General features: G+C 48.9%; 2 protein-coding genes across 3 annotated transcripts; both read right to left on the minus strand.

Annotated features, from left to right (window-relative positions):
• Positions 1-1,653: 1,653 nt before the first annotated feature.
• COPS9 (COP9 signalosome subunit 9) lies at positions 1,654-3,145 on the minus strand. The gene is made up of 3 exons (XM_048063096.2): positions 3,013-3,145; positions 2,873-2,945; positions 1,654-1,940 (listed from the first exon to the last, which is right to left on the minus strand). The coding sequence occupies exons 1-3, from the start codon at positions 3,073-3,075 to the stop codon at positions 1,903-1,905; spliced, it is 174 nt and encodes a 57-aa protein (XP_047919053.1). The 5' UTR covers positions 3,076-3,145; the 3' UTR covers positions 1,654-1,902.
• OTOS (otospiralin) lies at positions 1,654-11,179 on the minus strand. Of its 2 annotated transcripts, none has more exons than XM_067002721.1 (6): positions 9,782-11,179; positions 6,744-7,482; positions 6,359-6,444; positions 6,001-6,027; positions 3,013-3,826; positions 1,654-1,940 (listed from the first exon to the last, which is right to left on the minus strand). In XM_067002721.1, exons 3-5 carry the CDS (start codon positions 6,408-6,410, stop codon positions 3,642-3,644), a joined length of 264 nt encoding a protein of 87 aa, XP_066858822.1. In that variant the 5' UTR covers positions 6,411-6,444; positions 6,744-7,482; positions 9,782-11,179; the 3' UTR covers positions 1,654-1,940; positions 3,013-3,641. The 2 variants fall into 2 exon arrangements, with proteins under 2 accessions (XP_066858822.1, XP_066858823.1); XM_067002722.1 differs by having other exon boundaries at positions 6,359-6,452.
• Positions 11,180-20,753: the final 9,574 nt, after the last annotated feature.

The raw sequence follows: 20,753 nt of genomic DNA on the forward strand, positions 1-20,753 counted from the left end.
CGCTCAAAAAAGGTGGAAGGGACTGAGGAAATATTCATACTGAAGATCAACTAATTCAGGAAGAATTTATTTTGTAGAACATATATTCTCGCTGCTGTGATCAAACTTCAGACTTGTGTTTCTTAAAGGTTAAGGAAGGCAAGTGAAAACCAGAGGACAAACCTATATAAAACAAGGACAATGAAGTATTCCAAAAGCAAAGACGACTAACTTGAAGAACCCGAGCATCAGCAAAAACAACCAGAAGAGCAGAAGGAACAGCTGTTTCTTAAAGCTTTTTTAAGTGCACCTGCTCAGAACGCACCCTCTGTCTGGTAACAGCTCACTTCCCAAAACCTAGCTGAGAGAAAGCACAGCACCGAAGACAGCAACTTTGTTTGGACTGTTTCTAACACTCAACAGTCAATGTTTACATTGGTATCAATGAAGAAAGCGTGAAATCCCTCCCTCTTCAACCAAAGCAAGAGCTAAAATGGAAAAGCAGACTGCTTCAGCGAGCCTGAAGGAGCTCGTGTTCCTTGAGGGACACATTGCAATGCCAGACACTGAGCAGAGTAAGTGTCAGAACACTGCTCTAAGGTACTCTGAATGACAAAATGGAAGATGTTGAGAAATCCACAAGAACATGATAAAAAAACACTTAGTTCTACTGTTCTCGTGTAGAACTTTAAGTTTAAAAACATGCAAAAACCTGTGCAAGAGGTATGGAAGGAAAGTGTTTCATTTGGGATTTTTCCATACAGTTTAGCATTTACAGCTGTCAACATTCCAGATGAAATTTAAGTCTCTTTAAAGAAAAATCAGTCACAGGATTATTTCTGTGATAAATGAATGGAATTATCGCCAATCTATTCTTAATCACCAGTGATAGGATGCGAGGGAACGGTGTCAAGCTGCGACAGGGGAGGTTCAGGCTGGATATCAGGAAGAGGTTCTTCACTGAGAGGGTGGTCACACACTGGAACAGGCTCCCCAGGGACGCAGTCATGGCACCAAACCTGTCGGAGCTTAAGAAGTGTTTGGACTGTGCTCTTAGTCACATGGTCCGAATTTTGGGGTAGTCCTGTGTGGTGCCAGGAGCTGGACTCGAAGATCCTTGTGGGTCCCTTCCAACTCGGCATATTCTATGGTTCTGTGAATACAGATACCACTTTGATCTTCAAGGATTAACATAAGATTAGAGGAGAGGATTAAACTCTTGACTCTGAAACAATGCATTAAAAACTCTCTGGCTCCTCTCATTCTGAGATTCATTTTGGTCTCTGAAAGGCACAATACCATACACTTATTTTTCCAAAAGTAAAAGCCTGCATCAAAAAAATGCTACGATCAGATTACTACTTTTTGTTCCTGTGCTACTTAGATTAAAAGAAAGTACTGACAGGAACTGCACATCTATCTTGAAACTGGAGAAGAAACCCACTCTTCCTGGCGCTACTGCTAAACATGAGTCAAAGACTATTCTGAAAAAACAGTCATCTTAGCCCTAGATAATCCTAAACTGCAAGACAAACAAATCTTCTCCAGGCAGCAATACATCTTGCCCTGTATCTTTATATAATATCCAAAGTAAGAACAAAATAGTGCATTAAAAAAAAAAAAAAACCACACTCAGAACACAGCAGTATCTACTTTCAAAGTATATCCCAGAAAGAGTTTTTGTTAGTATTTTATTGAATGAACACATCAGCGAGTGTAATTTTAAGAAAAGCCTATGCACAGCTTCCTAGAAGTAACAGTCCACAATTCTCTCCTTAGTTATCTTTCACCATCTGGCAGCTTACACAGGTTCCACCCCTCCGCAGGATTTTCCTGTTTTAATTATTTTAATAAATAACGGACACCACAGGCGATCCTAGAGAAAACTCCACATCCCAGCACTGCATAGCAGGACAACTAAGTTCACTGGATGTCATCATCATCAAAGAGATCTTCAAAATCTAGTCAGAAAAACAAGACAAAGTAAAATTAAGCTTTGAAGTCTCAACCGTTACATATGCACATAGCACACAAGCAGTTCATTGTCACTGGAATTAAAGAAATGAAGGTGAATTAGGTACACGACAGTTACTGTGCTGCCAGTCACTAGATGTGTAACATCAGCACAGGAGAAGACAGAAATGAAAAAGAGGCAGACCCAAGGAACATGCTCACTACCATATGTGAGTTTAACTGCTTCACTTGTACAACGCAAGCTTTGTGATTAAACTCATGAAAGCAAAGTAAAGCTTGAAAGAAGGACTTTTTAAAATGCATTAATTAGCCATTGCATTCAGGATGGATAGACAGTGATCCGCAGACTACAAAGCCAAACAAGTATTAGCTTCAAGCATGCATTAAGATGAAGAAATTTGTGCAGAATTCCGGCCGCTGTCACAGTATTCAGGCACACGTTTATACATTCTGCAGAGTTACATACATATTTGTGATTTACTGCTAAAAATCCCTTCCTTAATAAAGTTTGATCGCTGTGAAGCTGCTGCTAATACTTCCCTCGCACCCAAAAAAAAAAAAAAAACAACAAAAACTTGCTGTTAGCACATACTGACAATATACCTGTATATACTAACGATGTACCTGGTGCCAAGTCGTTATTCTGACAGAAAGCAACCTACAATTGCCACGCAATAAATACCTAATCCTCGTTTGTAAGAGCTTTCAAGGCAGTACAACAGCACAACCTGGCGGTAGAGCTTCTTGGCAAAGCCTGCTCCTTAACAAGCCAGCTCCAAAAGAGACCTTTCTGACCTACTGGAAGCGCAGAATAAAAGAAGTGTGCTTTTCCCCGGGCCCTAACTCGTGAGCAGCGCGAGAAACCTTCGCTTTCAGCAGCCTTGCTCCGGACGCGCTGCCGGCGGCGCGCAGCCCTCACCGTTGAAGAAGTCCGCGTGCACCGCCTTCTCGTTGGCCGCCAGGTCCATCAGCAGCCCCGTGCTTCCCCCTGCCTGCAACGACACCCGGTGAGCGCCGGGAACAGCCGTGCGCGCCGCCCGCCCTCCCGCCCGCCCTCACCTCGTCGAGGTCCACGTAGGGCCCGGCGCCCTCCGGGAACATCTCGTCCACCGCCGGCTTCATGGCGCCGCCGCCCTGCCCCGCCGCGCCCGCTTCCGCTTCCGGCGCCGCCGCTCTGCGCGCCCTCTCTATGGTCGCTCTGCAGGAGGGGCCCGGCCGGCCCCGCGGTTGCCATGGCGACGCGGCCTGGGGCCGGGGCCTGGGCCCTGGTGTCGGGGCCGGGCCTGGGGCCCCCGGAGCCCGCCCTGAGGCGGGGGGAGCGGCTCCGAGCCGGGCCGGGAGAGCCCCGGTGCCCTGCCGCCCCCCGCCTCAGAGCCGGGCCGGGGTTGGTGTTCGGCCCGCCCATCGTATGCCAGAGCTTGCTTTCCTGAGGCAAGGCCACGAGCGTGACGCGTTAAAAAAAACAAAACAAAACCTCCTGACACAACCGACGAGTTTATTGACTTTGCACAACAGCAGAAACGGCAGCAAGGAAGGGCTACCTCTACCCGCTGGCCTCCCAGCGCACGCAGCACTACGCACACCTGCTCTAAGAGGAGCGGCAGGACGGGCAGGCCTGGCGCCCACCTGCACATGTCCGCCCACCAGGACGCGTCGCGCGGCCGAGGCACAAGGAGGGAAGCGATGGCTCAGTGCTCGCGGCTGGGCACGTGGTAGCCCAGGTGGCTGCCCAGAGGCAGCTGGGCGAACAAGGCTCTGGCCATTTCGTCGATCCTGTCGTAGGCTCCCAGTGCCCGGAAATACTCCACGTAGGACCAGAAGTCGCTGGAGGAGAAGGGCCAGTACGGCATGGCTACAGATTCCCGATAAAGATCTCAAATAATAAAGAAAAATGTCAATTAATGTAATATGAAGCATTTCTGTTGAAAGCTTGGGCCAATGAGGTTTGGGGTTCCCTGCTGCTGGGCACGGCATGAAAGAGGGAGCCACTAGCTCCTGAAAGATACTTTAGCTCCCTTAAAGATATTTTCCCCATTGCTCCTCCACTACATTTCCTCTGCCACATAAAAATATAAAAGCCAAATATAAAATGGAAACAAAAATTCTGAAAATACCAGGAGCTGACCAGCCTTCGGCCTAAACCCAGGCAAACACAGAATCATGTACAATGTAAACACTTGCTGCAACCGCATAGATAGAAATGTCTTTCCAAGCAGCAAAGCTAAACCCGTATTAGGGAAGTGATTGTGCCCCTGTACTCGGCTCTGGTGAGGCCGCACCTCGAGTACTGTGTTCAGTTTTGGGCCCCTCGCTACAGGAAGGACATGGAGGTGCTCGAGAGAGTCCAGAGAAGGGCGACCAAGCTGGTGAGGGGTCTGGAGAACAAGTCTTACGAGGAGCGGCTGAGGGAGCTGGGCTTGTTCAGCCTGGAGAAGAGGAGGCTCAGGGGCGACCTTATCACACTCTACAGTTACCTTAAAGGAGGCTGTAAAGAGGTGGGGGTTGGTCTATTCTCCCACGTGCCTGGTGACAGGACAAGGGGGAATGGGCGAAAGTTGCGACAGGGGAGGTTTAGGTTGGATGTTAGGAAGTACTTCTTTACCGAAAGGGTTATTAAGCATTGGAACGGGCTGCCCAGGGAGGTGGTGGAGTCACCATCCCTGGAGGTCTTTAAAAGACGTTTAGATGTAGAGCTTAGCGATATGGTTTAGTGGAGTACTTAGTGTTAGGTCGGTTGACTTTATTTAAAGCCCTTTTAAGTAAAAGGGAGCCATTTCATTCACTAGACTCAGCTTCATACCAGGGTCTTTAGTGGGAATTAAGAACCTTCAACAATCCTACGATCAGACCTTAATTTCATAATTTTTGGTGTGCACAGGTACAGATAGCTGATAACAAACAGAACAAACCAGCCAAATGCTGACTGTGGTGGAGAACACACTGATGGTACCACTGAACTTACATTCACTTTGCACTCTGCTGCTTGGCCAATGAAAGAAAACCGTAATTGTTGATAATGAGAACAACAGGACGTTGCACAAACAGTTTTGCTTTTAGATGCCACACGTTCACTTCAGAGGTTGCCAAAGAAATATTTGCTGTACACAAATAAAATTTAAGTGCGCTTAAACCTTAAACTTGTGAAAACAGATGATACATTCAAAAGATGTTAGAGCCATAAGGAAAGACGCAGCATGGGGGAAAATATTTTTAATTAGAAGTAATCACATCAGCTCTTACTCTGTATATATATTTCTGTTCTCCGTATCTGTTATAACATTCCCCTTGCATATCTGTGCCTGTGCACTCCAGGTGCTGCTGCCTGTCCTGCGGGTTAGATTTACACCAGCAATAGCAGTACCTTGTTATGACAGATATTTCTATGCAACCTCCTTTTTCAAAATGAATTTATCTTATCAGTAAGCCGGTGTAAACATCATCAAGATGCTGAGTTGTTTTTTTTTTCTTTTTTGGTTTGTTTTATAAATCAAAGGCAAACACCAATCCAATGGGCTAATCACCCAAAGCGTCACACACCACAGGGTGGCTGTGCTAAGGGGTTTGTTCCAATATTTCTTTAATTGGATTTGTGGCAATTTGTAAATTTTAATCTTTTTGCTGTGGAACTGAGTATTTCTTGCCAATAAGTAGACAGACATCTAGTATTACTTATCGGGACTGCCAGAATTCTCAGATGTCTCTCATATATTTATGTCTGGTGCTTTCCAGTTACGTTTTTATAAAGCAGATCATTCATGACTTGACCTTAACCCTGTGGAGGATTCACCTTTAAGGAGTTGTCATATTTGTTACATATGTTTTTTTCATTTTAAGATTGCAAATACATTAGCTTAAATTTTCATTAAACCTTAAAACTTCCCCTTCTTTCTCCACTAGAACTAGATGAAAGTGCTTCTGAGAGCCTGAATCCCAACCCACTGAGTTTACTGTGTTCCTGCCAAAACTGGTGCTAGGGATCAGGTCTGGGAGTTACAATTGACTCTCTGAATTGTTAATGATACATAGGAAAGAAAAAGATATAATTACCATCTCCTTCCTGAATTGACCGGCTATCTGTAAATAAACAGGAAACTCATCAATACCAGTTCTCGCACTGAAGGACTTTCTGTTAATAAAAAAAAGGTTTGCTGGGTAGCCAGAAGCTGACGAGCTCTTTGAGACACACACAGGGCCCTCCTTACAGCCAAATGTTTTTCTTTCTCAAACAGATGAGTAAAGAATTGCCCGTTTGTGGTCACTGAGTGCTACAAACCAAATACACCAGGAAGCAGTTACAATTAATACACAAGCAATAGCTGATACTAAATAGAAGAGACTTGTTCGGTAACAAAATATTTCGGACTGCTTGAAATATAAAGAAGAATAAATATATCGGTAATCTTACCTGTTAGCATGTTCATCAGCATACAGAAGAAAAGGAAGCCAATAAACTTCATTTTTCCTGCAAGCTACTGTTTCTGAAAAATTAATCTGTACAACTGGGGATTATTAGAAGATATTAAGAATTATGCAAAGTATATTATTTCTTCTTGTATTAGAAGAGTCTGTTCAAAAATATATTTAATTATTAATCTAGGCATAATAAGATTCAATTATATTTCCTTATATTTTCAGAACTGCATCAGAGTATTAAAAAAATACAGTACTGAAGTTTTAAATGATAATTTCTTTTAGGTGGCATAAATCCAAAAGACTTCTCTAAACTGACATGAAATTGTCTTCAGAAATGTTTTATTTTGTGGTTAATTTAATTTCACTTTAGAAATTACCTCTCTTCCTCTTCCCTTTTCTTCTACTTGCAATAGTAAAGGTCTGCAGCTCCAAGTCAGCCACAAAATTCCAAAAGGATTTCTATTGCCGTAAAATATCAGCACTGTTTAAACAAGGGTGGGGGACAAAGGAGAGAAACGTCACTGAGTTAGCACACCAATCTGATTTTGTCATCTTCACACAGAGGAATTTTAACTGCTCACATTTGCATTATATTTCAACACTGCCCATGGAAGAGACCTCAGAATCAACTTCAGCAATAACACTTCTATGTTTTGAAAACAGAAGAAGAAAATCCAGAAGCAAATTCAGAGGTTATTGTTACTTTTGCTACCCACCTCATTTCCTTTCTTTCCCCCTCTTCAGAAAAGTAGATTTTTAGAAACATTATTTGAGCAAATTGCTGAGAGGATATTGAGTTCCCCCTCCAGCTGAGAGGCAAAAACTTCAAATGCTTGACACCGATTTGTGCTCTTACTTGGGATCCTTAAAATGCACATGTGCATTGGGTACCAACTGGAATCAATTAGCTTGCATAAAACAAAAAAGCAGGTCCCTGATGACATCTGCCACAGTGATGACGAGAGTACCGCAACCTTCAAACAGGGTCGATAAGGCGCACTGAAATGCATTTTCATATCATGTTGATTTCCAGTAAAGATTTCTCTCCCAGTGCCAAACAGGTGCTTTGGGCTCCATCATGTTGAGGTTGCTGAACAGATCGAGCACTTCCAAAGTCTGGAAGGGAGAAGCAGTTTGGAGAATATTCGGTCACCACACACATCTTGGTTTTCTTTTAGCACACAACTCTTGATGGCAGCAGGTCAGCAGGTGTAGGCAGGGACTAAGGCACAGCAGAAAGAGCTCTGTCGTCCCATGGCAATGTGCAGATTTCTACATTTCTAGAAGACATGGCCAGCTTGAGGTTGCGTTGTCAAACCTGGCAGCTGTTTCTAGAAGGCTCTGCTATGGAAAGGAGCTGCTGAAATGCCATCGCAGAGCTCACTGCTCACGATCACGCTGCGATGATCTGATCGTACAGTCAGCGCAAGCTCCCCTGCTCCCTGTCAGCTGGAAACTTTCAGTTGCCTCTACTTTAAATCTGCAAAATCATTTACCCATCACAATTCTAGAGAATTCTTACCACTGCATTTCCCTACTGCATTTGTGGGATCTGACGTTGGTGCCTTTGCTCTACCACATCCACTTGTCTGCCACACGAGCTTCACATGGTGGAAGCCTCCCTACTCACACAAAGGCCAGGAGTGGGGCAGCCCAAGCGAGTGGCCTTGCAGGAGGCCCCAGCTTTGCTGGAGTTTCTTCCTAGCTATGCACAGAGCTAGACAGACCTGCCAAGAATTAATTACGGATGTTCTGAGCAAGGGAAAAAAAGAGTGCTTTGTAGCACACCAAGCTGTGCCAACTCATGCGGAGGCTGAGAAGAAAAATATTATGAAAGCAGAACCTATTCCATCCTTAAAAAGCTTTCATCCTCCTGTTTAATATTTCTGAGGCTTGCAGGATGGGCCCCTACATCCCCCACATACAGGCAGCACCTCTGCCCCACTTGCCTGGGTTGCGGCAGCTGCTGGTGAGAGGAGGTACGGCCCCTGCTTGGGGGAGTCCTCTGGGGCAGCCGCGTGCTCAGGTCCACACAGCAGCACAGTTAGTTTGAATACAATTTATAAACTTGGCTTTGCAATGAGAAGCACTTACATATGCTAATACATACAAAAAAAATTAATTGGCTGTAATTAAGAAGCATACAGCTACTTCTGTACTCGTCCATTGGCACCTTTGTATTCTGGCAGATGATAAGGGAGGTGTAGTTCCAAGTGGGAGGTGAGATGACATGCTTTGGGGGATGACAAAGGAAAACAGCAATGTTCCTGACACACCTACATCCTGCAGCTCTCCCCTGGAGGATTTAATGAGGTGCTGTGGGAGGATGACAAAGTCACAGAGGTTTTCAGGTTCAGCATCGCTCAGGTTGCAGCAGGGTCTGCTATGACGCTTGTTGATCAGAGGAGGATTCCCCTAACCAGGCTCACACTGACATGCACTGAGACGGGGCACAGTGCCCCACCTCCACCTTCTCTACAGTTTCTTATTCTGTCTTTTGAAGCTTAGAGTTACCCACTTCCAGAGCTAAGAAAATCACAGACCTGATGTAGTGTGACAGTCTTCCAGCAATTACAGGCTTTCGATTTAACTTTTATTAAAGTTTTCATTTGTTAAAGCACAAATTGGAGACGGAAATAAATTCACAGGGTTTCCACGCTATAGGAAGCCTAGGAAATTATAAAGAGGATCAGAATTAGCATTTAAAACAGTTGTATCAGGGGATACAGACAAGAGATACAGTTGTTTTAAATGTTACTTCTTTGTATCAAGACTTCTGCTGTACATGACTGCTTCTCAGGGAGCAGTCATGCTCCCTGACTTCTTCAGGGAGCAAGTTCTCAGGAAGTTTTTTTTAACTCATGCAAGCTTTGTTACATTATAGAGGGGGCTGACGTTAGGGAGCGCATCCCACCAACCTGCCCTAAGAGGATCCAATCAATAAGTACTTTCTGTAGATGGCTCTCAAAGCCGAAAATCCCACGTGCATCAGTCAGCTCTGCCAGAGACAGAAATCAATAGGAGCACTGAGGACATCCCCTTCGGAACAGGGGAAAGCAGCATGGGCCGAGCAGTTGTTTGTGCGACTTGCTCCCTGGTGGGGACAGTCCTGCAAGTGCCAGAACCCTGCCTCCCGCTCACCTCACTTCTAAGGGGCTGCCTTACTGAGCCAGCTTCTGTGGGGCAAATCAGCTCTACTTGTTAAGGTTAACTAGGAAAAAAAATGAATAAGACAAAGTGACTGTTTCCACCATAGCTATATTAGATTGGTGTTACACAAAAATTTGTGTAGTCCTGCAGGCATTGAAAGGAATTGTACGTTGCTTTAATGAACGGAATACTTTTTACTTAATAGGCAAAAGCACATGCATGCAGAGCTCTGTAAGAACTTATTTAAAAACCAAATGACACTTACAGTTGCATCTGAAGTGCTTTGTCCCCGGTTTGAGCAGACAAAATGTTCTCTGTAAGGCTGCAGCACTTCTGCACATCAGAAACAACCAACAGCTGTGACTTACGGAACATCTCTGGAAAACAAGCGCTTGATTATTTCCCCCAGCAGCTTGGTCCAAATAGCACAGGTCAAAAGGAGATTCATGTGACTGAAATATGCTTTCCTTAGATCTGAACTGGCCTCAGCTTTCAGGCATTCCTAGATTCATTTTCTTTCCTTTTCCCAAATACAGAGGATCCAAGTTTTCTGACAGCGTTGGGTTACCCAAGATGGCAAAGCCAAGGGCAGATGAGGAAGAATCAAGAGAGGAACTTGCAGTACCAAACAAGTGAACAACAAAACGGCCAACTAAAGTAAGTGCAAAATCAGGAACCCGGGGAAATATCTCCTGCTTCACTTTAAAGGCCCAGGGCAGCTGAACATTTCAACCCCCAGGTTAGACAGTTACAGTAAACTGTTGTTTGCTGCTGAGCCACACGCAGAAAGACAAATCAAATAGGCAATAAAAAACAAAACTAGGAGGCATAATCATGCCGTCATGCAAGTCCATGGTCACTCCCAGTTTGGATATTGCATGCATTTTTGGTTTCACCATGCCAGGGGACATTATAGTATGAGAAAAGATGTAAGGGAAGGGGCTAGGGGGACTCACAGTCACGACCAGTGAAAGCAGAGCAGCTCTCTCCAGCCTGGCAAAGGGACAAAGAAATCTTGGTCTGTATCAAGAAACATCATGCTAGTAGTCTGGCAATGGCTTGATCAAAACAGAAGGCAGTGGGGTTGATACAGTTAACCCGTGGTGTGCTATTAACTACAGAGCTCACGACCCCAGAGCTCCCCCAGGACCCGCAGATAACCCCGAGCCCCAGCCCCGAGCTCCAACCCTGGGAACCAAACCCGAGCCCCAGCCCTGAGCCTCGGACACTCGACTCCAGGCCCTTGATCCTGGACCCTTGACCCCGGAGCCCCCACCCCAGAGCTGACCCTGAGCCCTGACCCCAGAGCTGACCTTTAGCCCCTGACCTGGAGCTGACCCCGAGCCCCAAACCCTGAGCCCCAAACCTGGACCCTTGACCCCGGAGCCCCAACCCCAGACCCTTGAGCCCAGGCCCTTGACCCCAGACGCTCGACCCCGGAGCCCCCACCCCGGAGCTAACCCCGAGCCCCGGACCCGAGCCCCAGATCCCAGAGCTGACCCAGAGCCCCAACCCCACAGCTGACCCTGAGCCCCAAACCAGAGCTCACCCCAAGCCTCAACCCTGGAGCTAACCCTGACCCCTGAACCCTGGAACAGATCCCAGAACCAGAGCTAACTCCCTGCCCCAACCCCAGACCCTTGAGCCCAGACCCTCAGCCCCTGACCCTTGACCCCAAGCCCTAACCCCAAGCCCCAGCCCCAAGCCCCAGCCCCGAGCCCCCGTCCCGGACCCTCGATCCCAGACCCTTGACCCCAGACCTGGAGGACACCCTGAGCCCTGGACCCAGAGGCGATCCCAAGCCCCGGACTCGAGCCCCGGACCCCGGAGCTGACCCCAAGCCCAGGACCCTGGAGCTGACCCCGACCCCAGAGCTGACCCTGACCCTGGAGCTGACCCTGACGCCCGACCCCTGGAAGAGACCCCAGACCTGGAGCTAACCCCACACCCTAACCCTGGACCCTCGAGCCTGGACCCTCGACCCCTGACCCTCGACCCCGAGCCCAAACCACAAACCGCAGCCCCAAGCCCCAGCCCGAGCCCTCAACCCCGGACCTTCTAGCCCGGACCCTCGACCCCAGACCCAGCCCTGGACTCTCGACTGCGGACCCTCGACACTGGACCCTCAATCCCGGAGCCCCAGACCGAGCCCCAGACCTAAGCCCCAGCCCCAGACTCTTGACCCTGGAACCCCAACCCCAAACCATAGCCCTGGACTCCTAGCCCCGGACCCAAACCCCAGACCCAAAACATGAACTATGGAGCTGACCCCGAGCCCCGACTCTGAGCCCCAACCCTGAGCCCTGACCCTGGAGCAAGCCCCGACCATGGAGCTAACCAATCCTGAGCTCTGGACCTGGACCCGACCCCGAGCCTCAGACCCGGAACCGGACCCAAACCTGACCCCAAGTCCTGGACCTGGACCTGACCCCGAGCCCCGGACCCGACCCCGAGTCCCCAACCTGGACTCAACCCCAAGCCCTGGACCTGGACCTGGACCCGGACCTGACCCTGAACCCCAGACCCGGACCTGGAACCAGACCCAGACCCAGACCTGAACCCAAGCCAACCTGAGCCACAGACCTGGACCTGGGGACCTGGACCCAACCCCAAGCTCCGGACCTGGACCCAATCCCAAGCCCTGTTCTAGTACCTGGGCCCGAGTCCTGGACCCCTGACACCAGACCCTCGACCCCAGAGCCCCCACCCCAGAGCTAACCCCGAGCCCCGGACCCGAGCCCCAGACCTGGAACCAGACCCAGACCGGAGCCCGAGTCCGAGCCCCAGACCTGGACGCGACCCCAGGCCCAGGACCCGCACCCAGACCCGAGCCCGAGCCCTCAACCTGTATCCGACCCTGAGATCCAGACCAGGACCCGACCCCAAGCCCCAGACCTGGACCCAGACCAGACCCCAAGCGCCGGACCCGGACCCTGCCTGAGTCCTGGACCCGGATGTGACCCCGAGCCCCAATCCTGAGTCCCAGCCCCGAGCCCCAGCCCCGAGCCCCAGTCCCAGACCATCGACCCCGAGCCCCCAACCCCGGAGGTGACCCTGAGCCCCCAACACCCTGGAACGGACACCGGACCTGGAGCCCTGACCCCGAGCCCCAACCCCAAGCCCTGAACCTGAGCCCAAACCCCGAGCCCCAGTCCTGAGCCCCAGCCCCAGACCCTCAACCGTGGACCCTTGACTGCAGACCCTCAACCCTGGAGACCCCACCCTGGAGCTGACGCCAAGCCCCTGACACCCAGAATGGACCCTAGACCTGGAGCTAACCCCGATCCCCAACCCTGAGCCCAAACCCCGAGCCCCAGCCCCAGACCCTTGACCCCAGACCCTCGAGCCCGTGCCCCAGACCAGGTTAGGGTCTGGTTTAGAGTCCGGATCCAGGTAACCGTCCCTGCCCGGGTTAGGGTCAGGGTATGGGTTAGGTTTAGAGTCAGGGTTAGGGGAGGTTAAGGGTCAGAGACAGGGTCATGTTTAGGGTTAGGGTTGTGGTGCAGGTCTGGGTTAGGGTCCATTTCAAGGTAAGGGTCCGGGTCTGGGTAAGAGTCCCAGCCCCGATTAGGGTCAGAGTCCCAGTTAGGTTTCTTTACATAGGTAGAAATAATCTAGGAGTGTAACAGATTACTCACCAAAAAAATCAACTCAATATGATAACATGACTCACAGGAGAAATGCAGCTTGGTCAAAAAAAAAAAAAACAAAAAAAAACCCTATGCAGCTGGGTCCAAAAAGAAAAAAAAAAACACAACCCAACCAAGATCTGAAAAGGGTACAAATACTCTCAAAGGGAGCATGGGAAAAGGGAGCGGTATTTAAAAGACCTGCAGGACTTCAGGAGGGACCTGAGCAGAGCACGCAGGTCCTTGGGGAGGGGGGGAGGGGCAGGCAATGCAGGGACTAGGAATGCGTGTATGCTATGTAGAGGAGAAAATGAGTGTTGTGGGCCTCAAGTGTGCGCAAAGAGTGTTAAGGAGGGCTCCTGAGAGGATGGGGGAACAAAGGGAAAGCTGCTTACCTCTAAGTCGTCCTCGATCTTTGTGCTGCAAACATTTGTCTCGCACGCTCAGCAGGAGTTAGGGATCCCTGTATGTTGAAGGCTTCTTACCTTTGAGAAGTCCCCCCCAGGCTTTCTTCCAGCAGATGACGGTTCTCCCGGGGACTTGCTGCGCCGCACAAGAGATCCCAGCCGGAGCGCTCGCGGCCTGTGACACCACGTGCATGCAGCCGTTCTCAGGAAGACAAGCTTGAGAGAGTCCAGCACAGAGCCACGAGGATGATGAAGGGAGTGGAGCATCTCCCTTACGAGGAAAGGCTGAAGGAGCTGGGTCTCTTTAGCTTGGAGGAGACTGAGGGGTGACCTTATAAATGTTTATAAATGTGTAAAGGGTGGGTGTCAGGAGGACGGAGCCAGGCTCTTCTCAGTGACATCCAATGACAGGACAAGGGGCAGTGGGTACAAGCTGGAACTCACAGGAGGTCCTGCTTAAATGTGAGATGAAACTTCTTCACGGTGAGGGTGACAGAGCACTGAACAGGCTGCCCAGGGGGGCTGTGGAGTCTCCTTCTCTGGAGACATTCAAAACCCACCTGGACAAATTCCTGTGTGACCTGATCTTGGTGTTCCTGCTCAGGCAGGGGGACTGGACTAGATGATCTGTCAAGGTCCCTTCCAATCCCTAACTTCTGTGATTCTGTGAAGCAGCTTTACAGCCTGAACTGCAAACAGCAAGCGTTTCTCCGGGGCAGGTTTTCCATCATCATCTCCCTCACAGGAAAGGGAAAAGTCGCTCCTGTCGGCTGCTCCGCCTCTCCCAACATCTCCCCCGCCCAGACCCCCTATCTTCTCCTGCTGATTTTGCTCCTCTCGGGTCACTGCCCGCCTCCACCTTGCAGAGCAGCTCCTCACCAAGTTCTCCTTCCACATCTTGTCCCCGGCTGCTCCCACAGAGTTTTTAATGGCGACATTAGCTGTCGTTCGGATCTCCTTTCCACTCGGTACCCGCTCTGCAGCTATCCCTGTCATGGGAATGGCAGACACCCCTGCAGGACATCCGTATCCAACGGGATGAAGGATCTGCTTACCCAGAAGTTTTTGACAAGAGATTACAGAAAGAGTCGCACCTCCACGAAAACACACCCCCCTTTCCAGAGATGTCACAGGCAACCTCTCTGTAACTTTTTCAAATTCAGCAAGGGTTTGCAGTGAGTATTATGAAAAATAACATTAGAAAAAGAAGATCAGTTGCCCTGACAAGTTCCCTAAGTCAGGAGAACCTGCCCAATCACACTGTTCACTAGAGTAACTTGTTAGTCTGTGTCCTTCTGAAAGCCAAATGAGGAGGTGCGCATTCTACCCTTTCCCATCTGTGCTCTTGTTCTGGCTTAACCTGGCAGGTGGCTAGAGTGAACGGCACCGTGGGACACCTGGTAAGAAAAAATAGTCAAAGCTCATGGGTTAGGATAAAGATAGTTTAATAGGACAGAAAAGGCAGGGAAGTAATAATAACGCTGCTGGTGATGATGACGGAATGTTCCAAAGCAAGCGATTCGCAATGCAATTGCTCACCACCTGCTGATGATGCCCAGCCCATCCCCAAGCAGCGGTCCTCCCCATTCTGTTCCCCCCCCCCCCAGCCACCCCGTATGAATTGTTCAGCGTGATGCCATATGGGATGGTGAGGAACATCCCTTTGGTCAGTTTGGGTCAGCGGTCCTGGCTCTGTCCCCTCCCAGTTCCTTGTGCACTCCCAGCCCCCTTGCTGGCAGGGCAGTGTAAGGAACCAGAAAGTCCTTGACTTGGCACAAGCAGTGCCCGGCAGCCTTCCTTTGGCAGCACTGTACGTACACCCAGTCTCCCTGTTCTGGGAAGCGACGCCGTTCTGGCTTTGTATGGGCCAAGAAAGCTTCTTCCACCTTCCACCTGGGAATGAAATTGGCCGACAGCGGTCAGCGAAGTCACCGAAATGCTACGGTCGAGATTCACACCTGCTGCTGGCCCAGGAGGTGGTGCGCATCGTGTGGGGCGGCCAGCCCGCACCTCACAGCGCTCACTGTCTGAGGGCTGTGGCGCACCTCCTAATGAAGGGATGGCAGCCACTGAACCCTGCTCCTTCCTCTCCCTCAGTGTGATTCAGCTGACCTCTCTGCTGGAATTCCGCCCCGTCTCTCCACTTTTCCCGAACTCTGCAGAGACCAGCAGCAACGGAAACGCTCGCCGCGCCCCGACCCGCAGCCCCGCAGCGGCACCGCGCCTCAGCGCCGCGTCCCGGCCCGAGCCGAGCCCGGCGCGGCTCCGGAGCGGCTCCGGATCGCTGCTCCGGATGATGAGGGCGCCGCCATCTTGCCGCGGGCAGGGCCGCCGCTGCCGGGCGCGGCCCCTCCGCCTGCAGTACCGCCTGTGGGCGGCAGGGGGCGGCACAGCGCCGCCGGGAGCCGGGCGGCGCTGCGGGGCTGCACGGGGGCTGCACGGCCCTGCCGGCCGCGGCGAGGAGCGGCGCAGCGGTGCGGGTCGGTTGTGGGTTTTTTGCCTTTTTTGTTTTTTAAGAGCTCAGCGATGTGGGTGGAGCTACCGGTTGCGCTGATTGCAGGTGCCTCGCAGACATCGCTCTGATTTTTTTGGGTGTTTTCACATTCTTCTAGGCGCAGTCTGGAAGATAATCGCTAGTCAGAGCTGCAATTAAGAAAACGGTCAGCCAAACCATTTCGTATTACGAGCAAGGAACTGGTTTCAGGAATAAGGAAGAGTGCTCTAATCCTCAGAACAGCCTGTCAGAAGAGCCAATGTCCCCTAAAAATGTGAGAACAGGAGCTGTGTGCGAGGCATGGGGCAGCCAAGCTCAGTTCCACTGCGACCACACACTGGTGTGGGCGCTGTTTGGTCCTGCCGGGCCGCATGGTTTGAAACAAAGCTTTGACACCTCCCTGTTTTACAGGAAGGGGGATGAGGAAAACACACTTTTCTGCTTTGCGGGTGTCGCACTAATTCCAGATGTTAGCATTTGATTCCTGCAACTTCCACCTATTTCTTCCGTGGACCCACTCTTAGGTTTTCCTAGAGAAGAACTGGAAAGATGAGATGGTTCAGGAAACAGGCTGGGACTCCTGTCCCGGAGCAGGACCACCCTGCCATAAGGCTATAGGCAGCTGGGGGAATCAAAAGTTAAAAATATATATGCTTTTTTTTTTTTTTTTTGAAAAAAACCTCTGTTAATTTCCCCTCGCTTCCCTTATTTTTACTTTGTAATACTGCAGCTTTCTTCAGGAGGGCCCCTTGGAAACTACCTGAATTCATCAGCAAGTTGTCAAAATCTCCTAAGCCATTCCATTCAAATTTCAATAATGTTTTTGAATATTTTATTTTCTTTCTGAGCAAAATAAAGAACAGCAATTTAGAAGCTGGCTTGCTGCCGTAAAAAGAGACAACAACATTAAGAGGCAGCTTCTGCAGCTCCCGAGATTTGAGAGAGGCCATAAGCAAAGGGGTAGCACTCGGGGGCTGCCGTTAAGTACAGGTACAAAACTGTGGGTTCTTTGGCCAAAAGTTCTGCCTTTCCAACCACAAGTGCCCATCCTGTTGGACAGTCACACATTCTGTCATTCAACTGCTGCTGCAATTAGACTTCCAGAAATTAAAGTAGCCTCATCAAGCCAGAGCTATGATATCCGTGCGCCCCCTTAGCCATTGCTCACCAGAAACTAGCTACCAGTGCAGAAGGCAGGGTGCAGCTGTGATGTCCTGCGCCAGGCAGGGGTGTTCAGCCTAAGACCATCGTGGTTTGTATCTTGAGAAGCCCTTTGAGCCGACAAGCCACAGAAGATGTGGGGTGCATCAGCGCACGGGATTAAAAAAGAATGAGGTACCTTCAGCAAACTGGTGACGCTTTCTTTTCTCCCATTTAATCTTTTCCTCCTGTTCCGAGTCCCAAGTGATCACACGGGTGAGAAAAGGAGTGTGATGCCCTTGCTTTATGTGAACCTAGTAAGACAAGAAGAGGTGGCAGCGGGTGGTTGCTTACGCAAAGGCAAAGGAGACAAAAGCATTCTTACCCCAAGTGAGATCCTTTACTTTTGGGGGAAATCCACACCTAAGATTAAAAGTCTACTGACGTATCCAGCAACCTCAGCATACGAGGCTGATGAGCCCGTTGGCTGAAGGGGTCTGCTCGCCGTTGCTAGTGACACGCTGTCGAGCAGCTGCACCGGGTGCAACAACAGGCCCCAGAAAAACGGAAGGTGTGGCGGGGGATTCCCTGTCCCTGGCTTTGGTGACCCACACTAAGAGGGAAGCACCGTGCTTAGTGATGCTGGCCACCAGAATTAACCGTCTGAGCCTATCACAGGGTCTGTTCAGAAGGAACTCTGTTCAGCTCCCACTGATGGAAGTCATTTTGTTAGTGCTCTTCCAAACAGGCAACTTGTCAGAGGTTTGGCAGACAACTGCGGCAGGATGAAGGGACCTCTCCGTCCCTCTCCGTGCCAGCCCGGACAAAGGAAGGGAACAAGCCACTGGAAGTGCATGTCTTCCCAGAACCTGTCCCAGTCTGCTGGCCCTGCCCCAGACATTTCAACAAATTCTCCCATGAAATAGTGCTCACAACAGAAGCCCTTTGGTAGGCCTGAACTTCCTTTTGCAGCCTTCTCACAACCCCATGCACAACAGGATTATGTGCTTTCTCTCTCTCCAAAACCTAACAACCCTAACCCTAATTATGACCCTAACAAAACACGTACGTCGCCAAATTCTCCCAAGAAGTAGTGCTCACAACAGAAGCCTTTGGGTAGACCTGAACTCCCTTTGGGAGCCTTTGCACAACCCCACTCACAACAGGACACTGCGCTTTGTCTCCCTCCAAACCCCAACCCTAACCTTAAGGCAGTTTGGACCAAGTGAACCGGCGATTCGTACTGCATCCCATACACATCTGCATGGCTGATCTGCTCTAGAAAGAGGCCACCTAAAACCTTTCTGCACGACCTCAGTTGCCTCCTCCTGCCTTGACAGCCGTGCCTTAAGTCAACACGCTGATGGTTCTGTTCATGGAAAAGTGAGTAATAATGTCTGTTCCACGTCTGCTGTTCTTTCATTTTCACTTGTGCTTCTGGTACTATCATCTGGTAGACATTATCTATAGCAAATTAAGAATTTATTTACTTCAGGAAAATCTTGACTGGAGGCTCAGTGAGGGTGGCTGAATAGGGGCTTTTTCATTAAACTTTTTCATTTTGCTTAAAGATTGAAAAATGTATGAAACAACTTCTCTGGGGAATGAGAAATTTCTAACTCTTTAATAAGCACTATTTATCAAAGACATATAATGTGAACTGTCTGCCAGATGTAGAGTACATTCTTGTATACGAGCTGCCTGAAGGCTTGCATCTGCCTTTTTTCTTGTGTTGTGTCTGCTATATTTACCTCTTTCCAACAACCGGCAGATCTTAGGGAAACTGCTCACATACATACACACTGCCAAAGCCACCATCTTCCAGTGCCATCTTTCTTCCCCTCCACAATCAGGACACAGTCTCACCCCATGGGGTAAGACACAGACCCACCACACACTCATGGAGGCAAACAGTGGCCCTGTGTGGGAGGACCAACAGGCCTGGTCAGCCCAAGTCCAAGTGTTTCAACACTGCACGACGTGACCCCTGCAACACCAGCTGGTATACAATACAGCAACGAGGACATCAACGTTAGCAAATGGAAAGGCACCGTGTAGGAGAAGACCATGATTCAAAATCACAAAAATAAGCACCCTGGGCTGAATTGAAACAAGCTGTAAATTTAGCTTTCTTTGAAATTTTCAGTTCTGCCTTCTTTATGTATCTTTATAGCAGGTGCATTTATGGAGAGGACTTAGATAGAGGAACGTAACTTTTTCTTATGTAGCCGTGGTAAATATTTGTATAGCTCAGCTATAATTAAATTGACCCATAAAAGCTTTGTTATATTTTGAGAGTTAGGGTCTCAGCGTAATGGAAAGCTCCTTCCATTGCTATCACTTTCTACTCAAATTACTTATCTAATCCTCCTCATTTATCAAGTGCATCAGAATTGATCTGCAGCTTACAGGAGCTCTTAGTCATTTCTGTGTTTCTGGGGAGGTTTATTTCTGCCTCCTCTTCCTCACTTCTTCAGTTACTGCAGAAATAGAAAGATAAAGCTGCAGCACGCTGGCTCTGTACAGATCTCTAATACATAGTGAAAGAGACTACTAGGCAGATTCGCACTTAAAGATCAGTGTCTTTCTTGATATTTAAGTTAGAAAATGGAACAATTATTTTTGCATTAGCAAGTCATACTGACAGATTCCCTCTGCACCCTCTTACTGTCATGCCAAAATGAATCATCAGCATCTTTGTAAGATACTCAGGCTATCCCATATCAGTAATAAAATGTAAATGTATCCCAATTACTCATTTGCTGACTTTATGAATATTCAGTATTAAGCAGCAGTAACTGAACTCACTACAGTGGGTTACAAAGGACACAGGCTGCATAACCCTTGTTATTTCTGAGATGCCTTAAGGTTTATTCACATCCTGGAGTGCAAAAACTACCCTGCATCTCCATAAGACTCTCTGGAAACCCATTTGGCCTGAGATCCCTGGCAGTGCCAGAAGAGACACCCCACCTCTGCACAAGGGTAGCGGTGGAGGGCTGTAAAGTCTTGATAAGCTTATAATCACAAGGAAACATTTTTGTTCAAAGAGCTGGCTACTGCCCAGAGCAAATCTCAGGTGGACAAGTGAGCAACTAATCTCCTGACAGAAAACCTAATTACTAGCCTGAGATTAAAAAGTGAGAGCAAAATCTTTTGACAGAGCAAACCAGACATCTTCACAAAAGGGTTTATTACTATTATGGAAACCTGTACCCAAACCCAAAGCTGCACAGGAAAAGATGGGGGAAGAGAGGAATCATCCTGGTCTACTTAGAGGATTAGGATCAACTCCTAGAAGCCTCTGAACAAGAAGGGAAACGAGACAAGAATTCATGTATAGCTCTTGCATTATTTAAAATAGAGGGATTGATTTAGGTATGTTCTGTTCAGACTGTGGACCACTTGCTTCAAAATGATGAATTCTTGAACACGTCATCTGAAAATAGGTCAATGGCTTAAGAGGGAAAGGGGGCCAACCTATAGGCTGTTTGGAAACAAAGACTGCTTGCACATTGGCTAGTCCCTGGGAAGCTGAAAAGCACAGGATCTTATGACTGTATCAAA

The sequence above is a fragment of the Anser cygnoides genome, chromosome 9, assembly GCF_040182565.1.
Source record: "Anser cygnoides isolate HZ-2024a breed goose chromosome 9, Taihu_goose_T2T_genome, whole genome shotgun sequence".
In the NCBI taxonomy this organism is placed as follows: domain Eukaryota; kingdom Metazoa; phylum Chordata; class Aves; order Anseriformes; family Anatidae; genus Anser; species Anser cygnoides.

Bases quoted from the DNA above. Each gene is read 5' to 3' on its own strand.
- OTOS (XM_067002721.1), bottom strand. From the start codon at position 6,410: ATGAAGTTTATTGGCTTCCTTTTCTTCTGTATGCTGATGAACATGCTA. The intron at 6,028-6,358 runs GTAAGATTACCG...GTTTATTTACAG, and splicing joins GCTGATGAACATGCTAACAG to ATAGCCGGTCAATTCAGGAA. The intron at 3,827-6,000 runs GTAATTATATCT...TTATTATTTGAG, and splicing joins GTCAATTCAGGAAGGAGATG to ATCTTTATCGGGAATCTGTA.
- COPS9 (XM_048063096.2), bottom strand. From the start codon at position 3,075: ATGAAGCCGGCGGTGGACGAGATGTTCCCGGAGGGCGCCGGGCCCTAC. The intron at 2,946-3,012 runs GTGAGGGCGGGC...GTGTCGTTGCAG, and splicing joins CCTACGTGGACCTCGACGAG to GCAGGGGGAAGCACGGGGCT. The intron at 1,941-2,872 runs GTGAGGGCTGCG...TTTTCTGACTAG, and splicing joins GCACGCGGACTTCTTCAACG to ATTTTGAAGATCTCTTTGAT.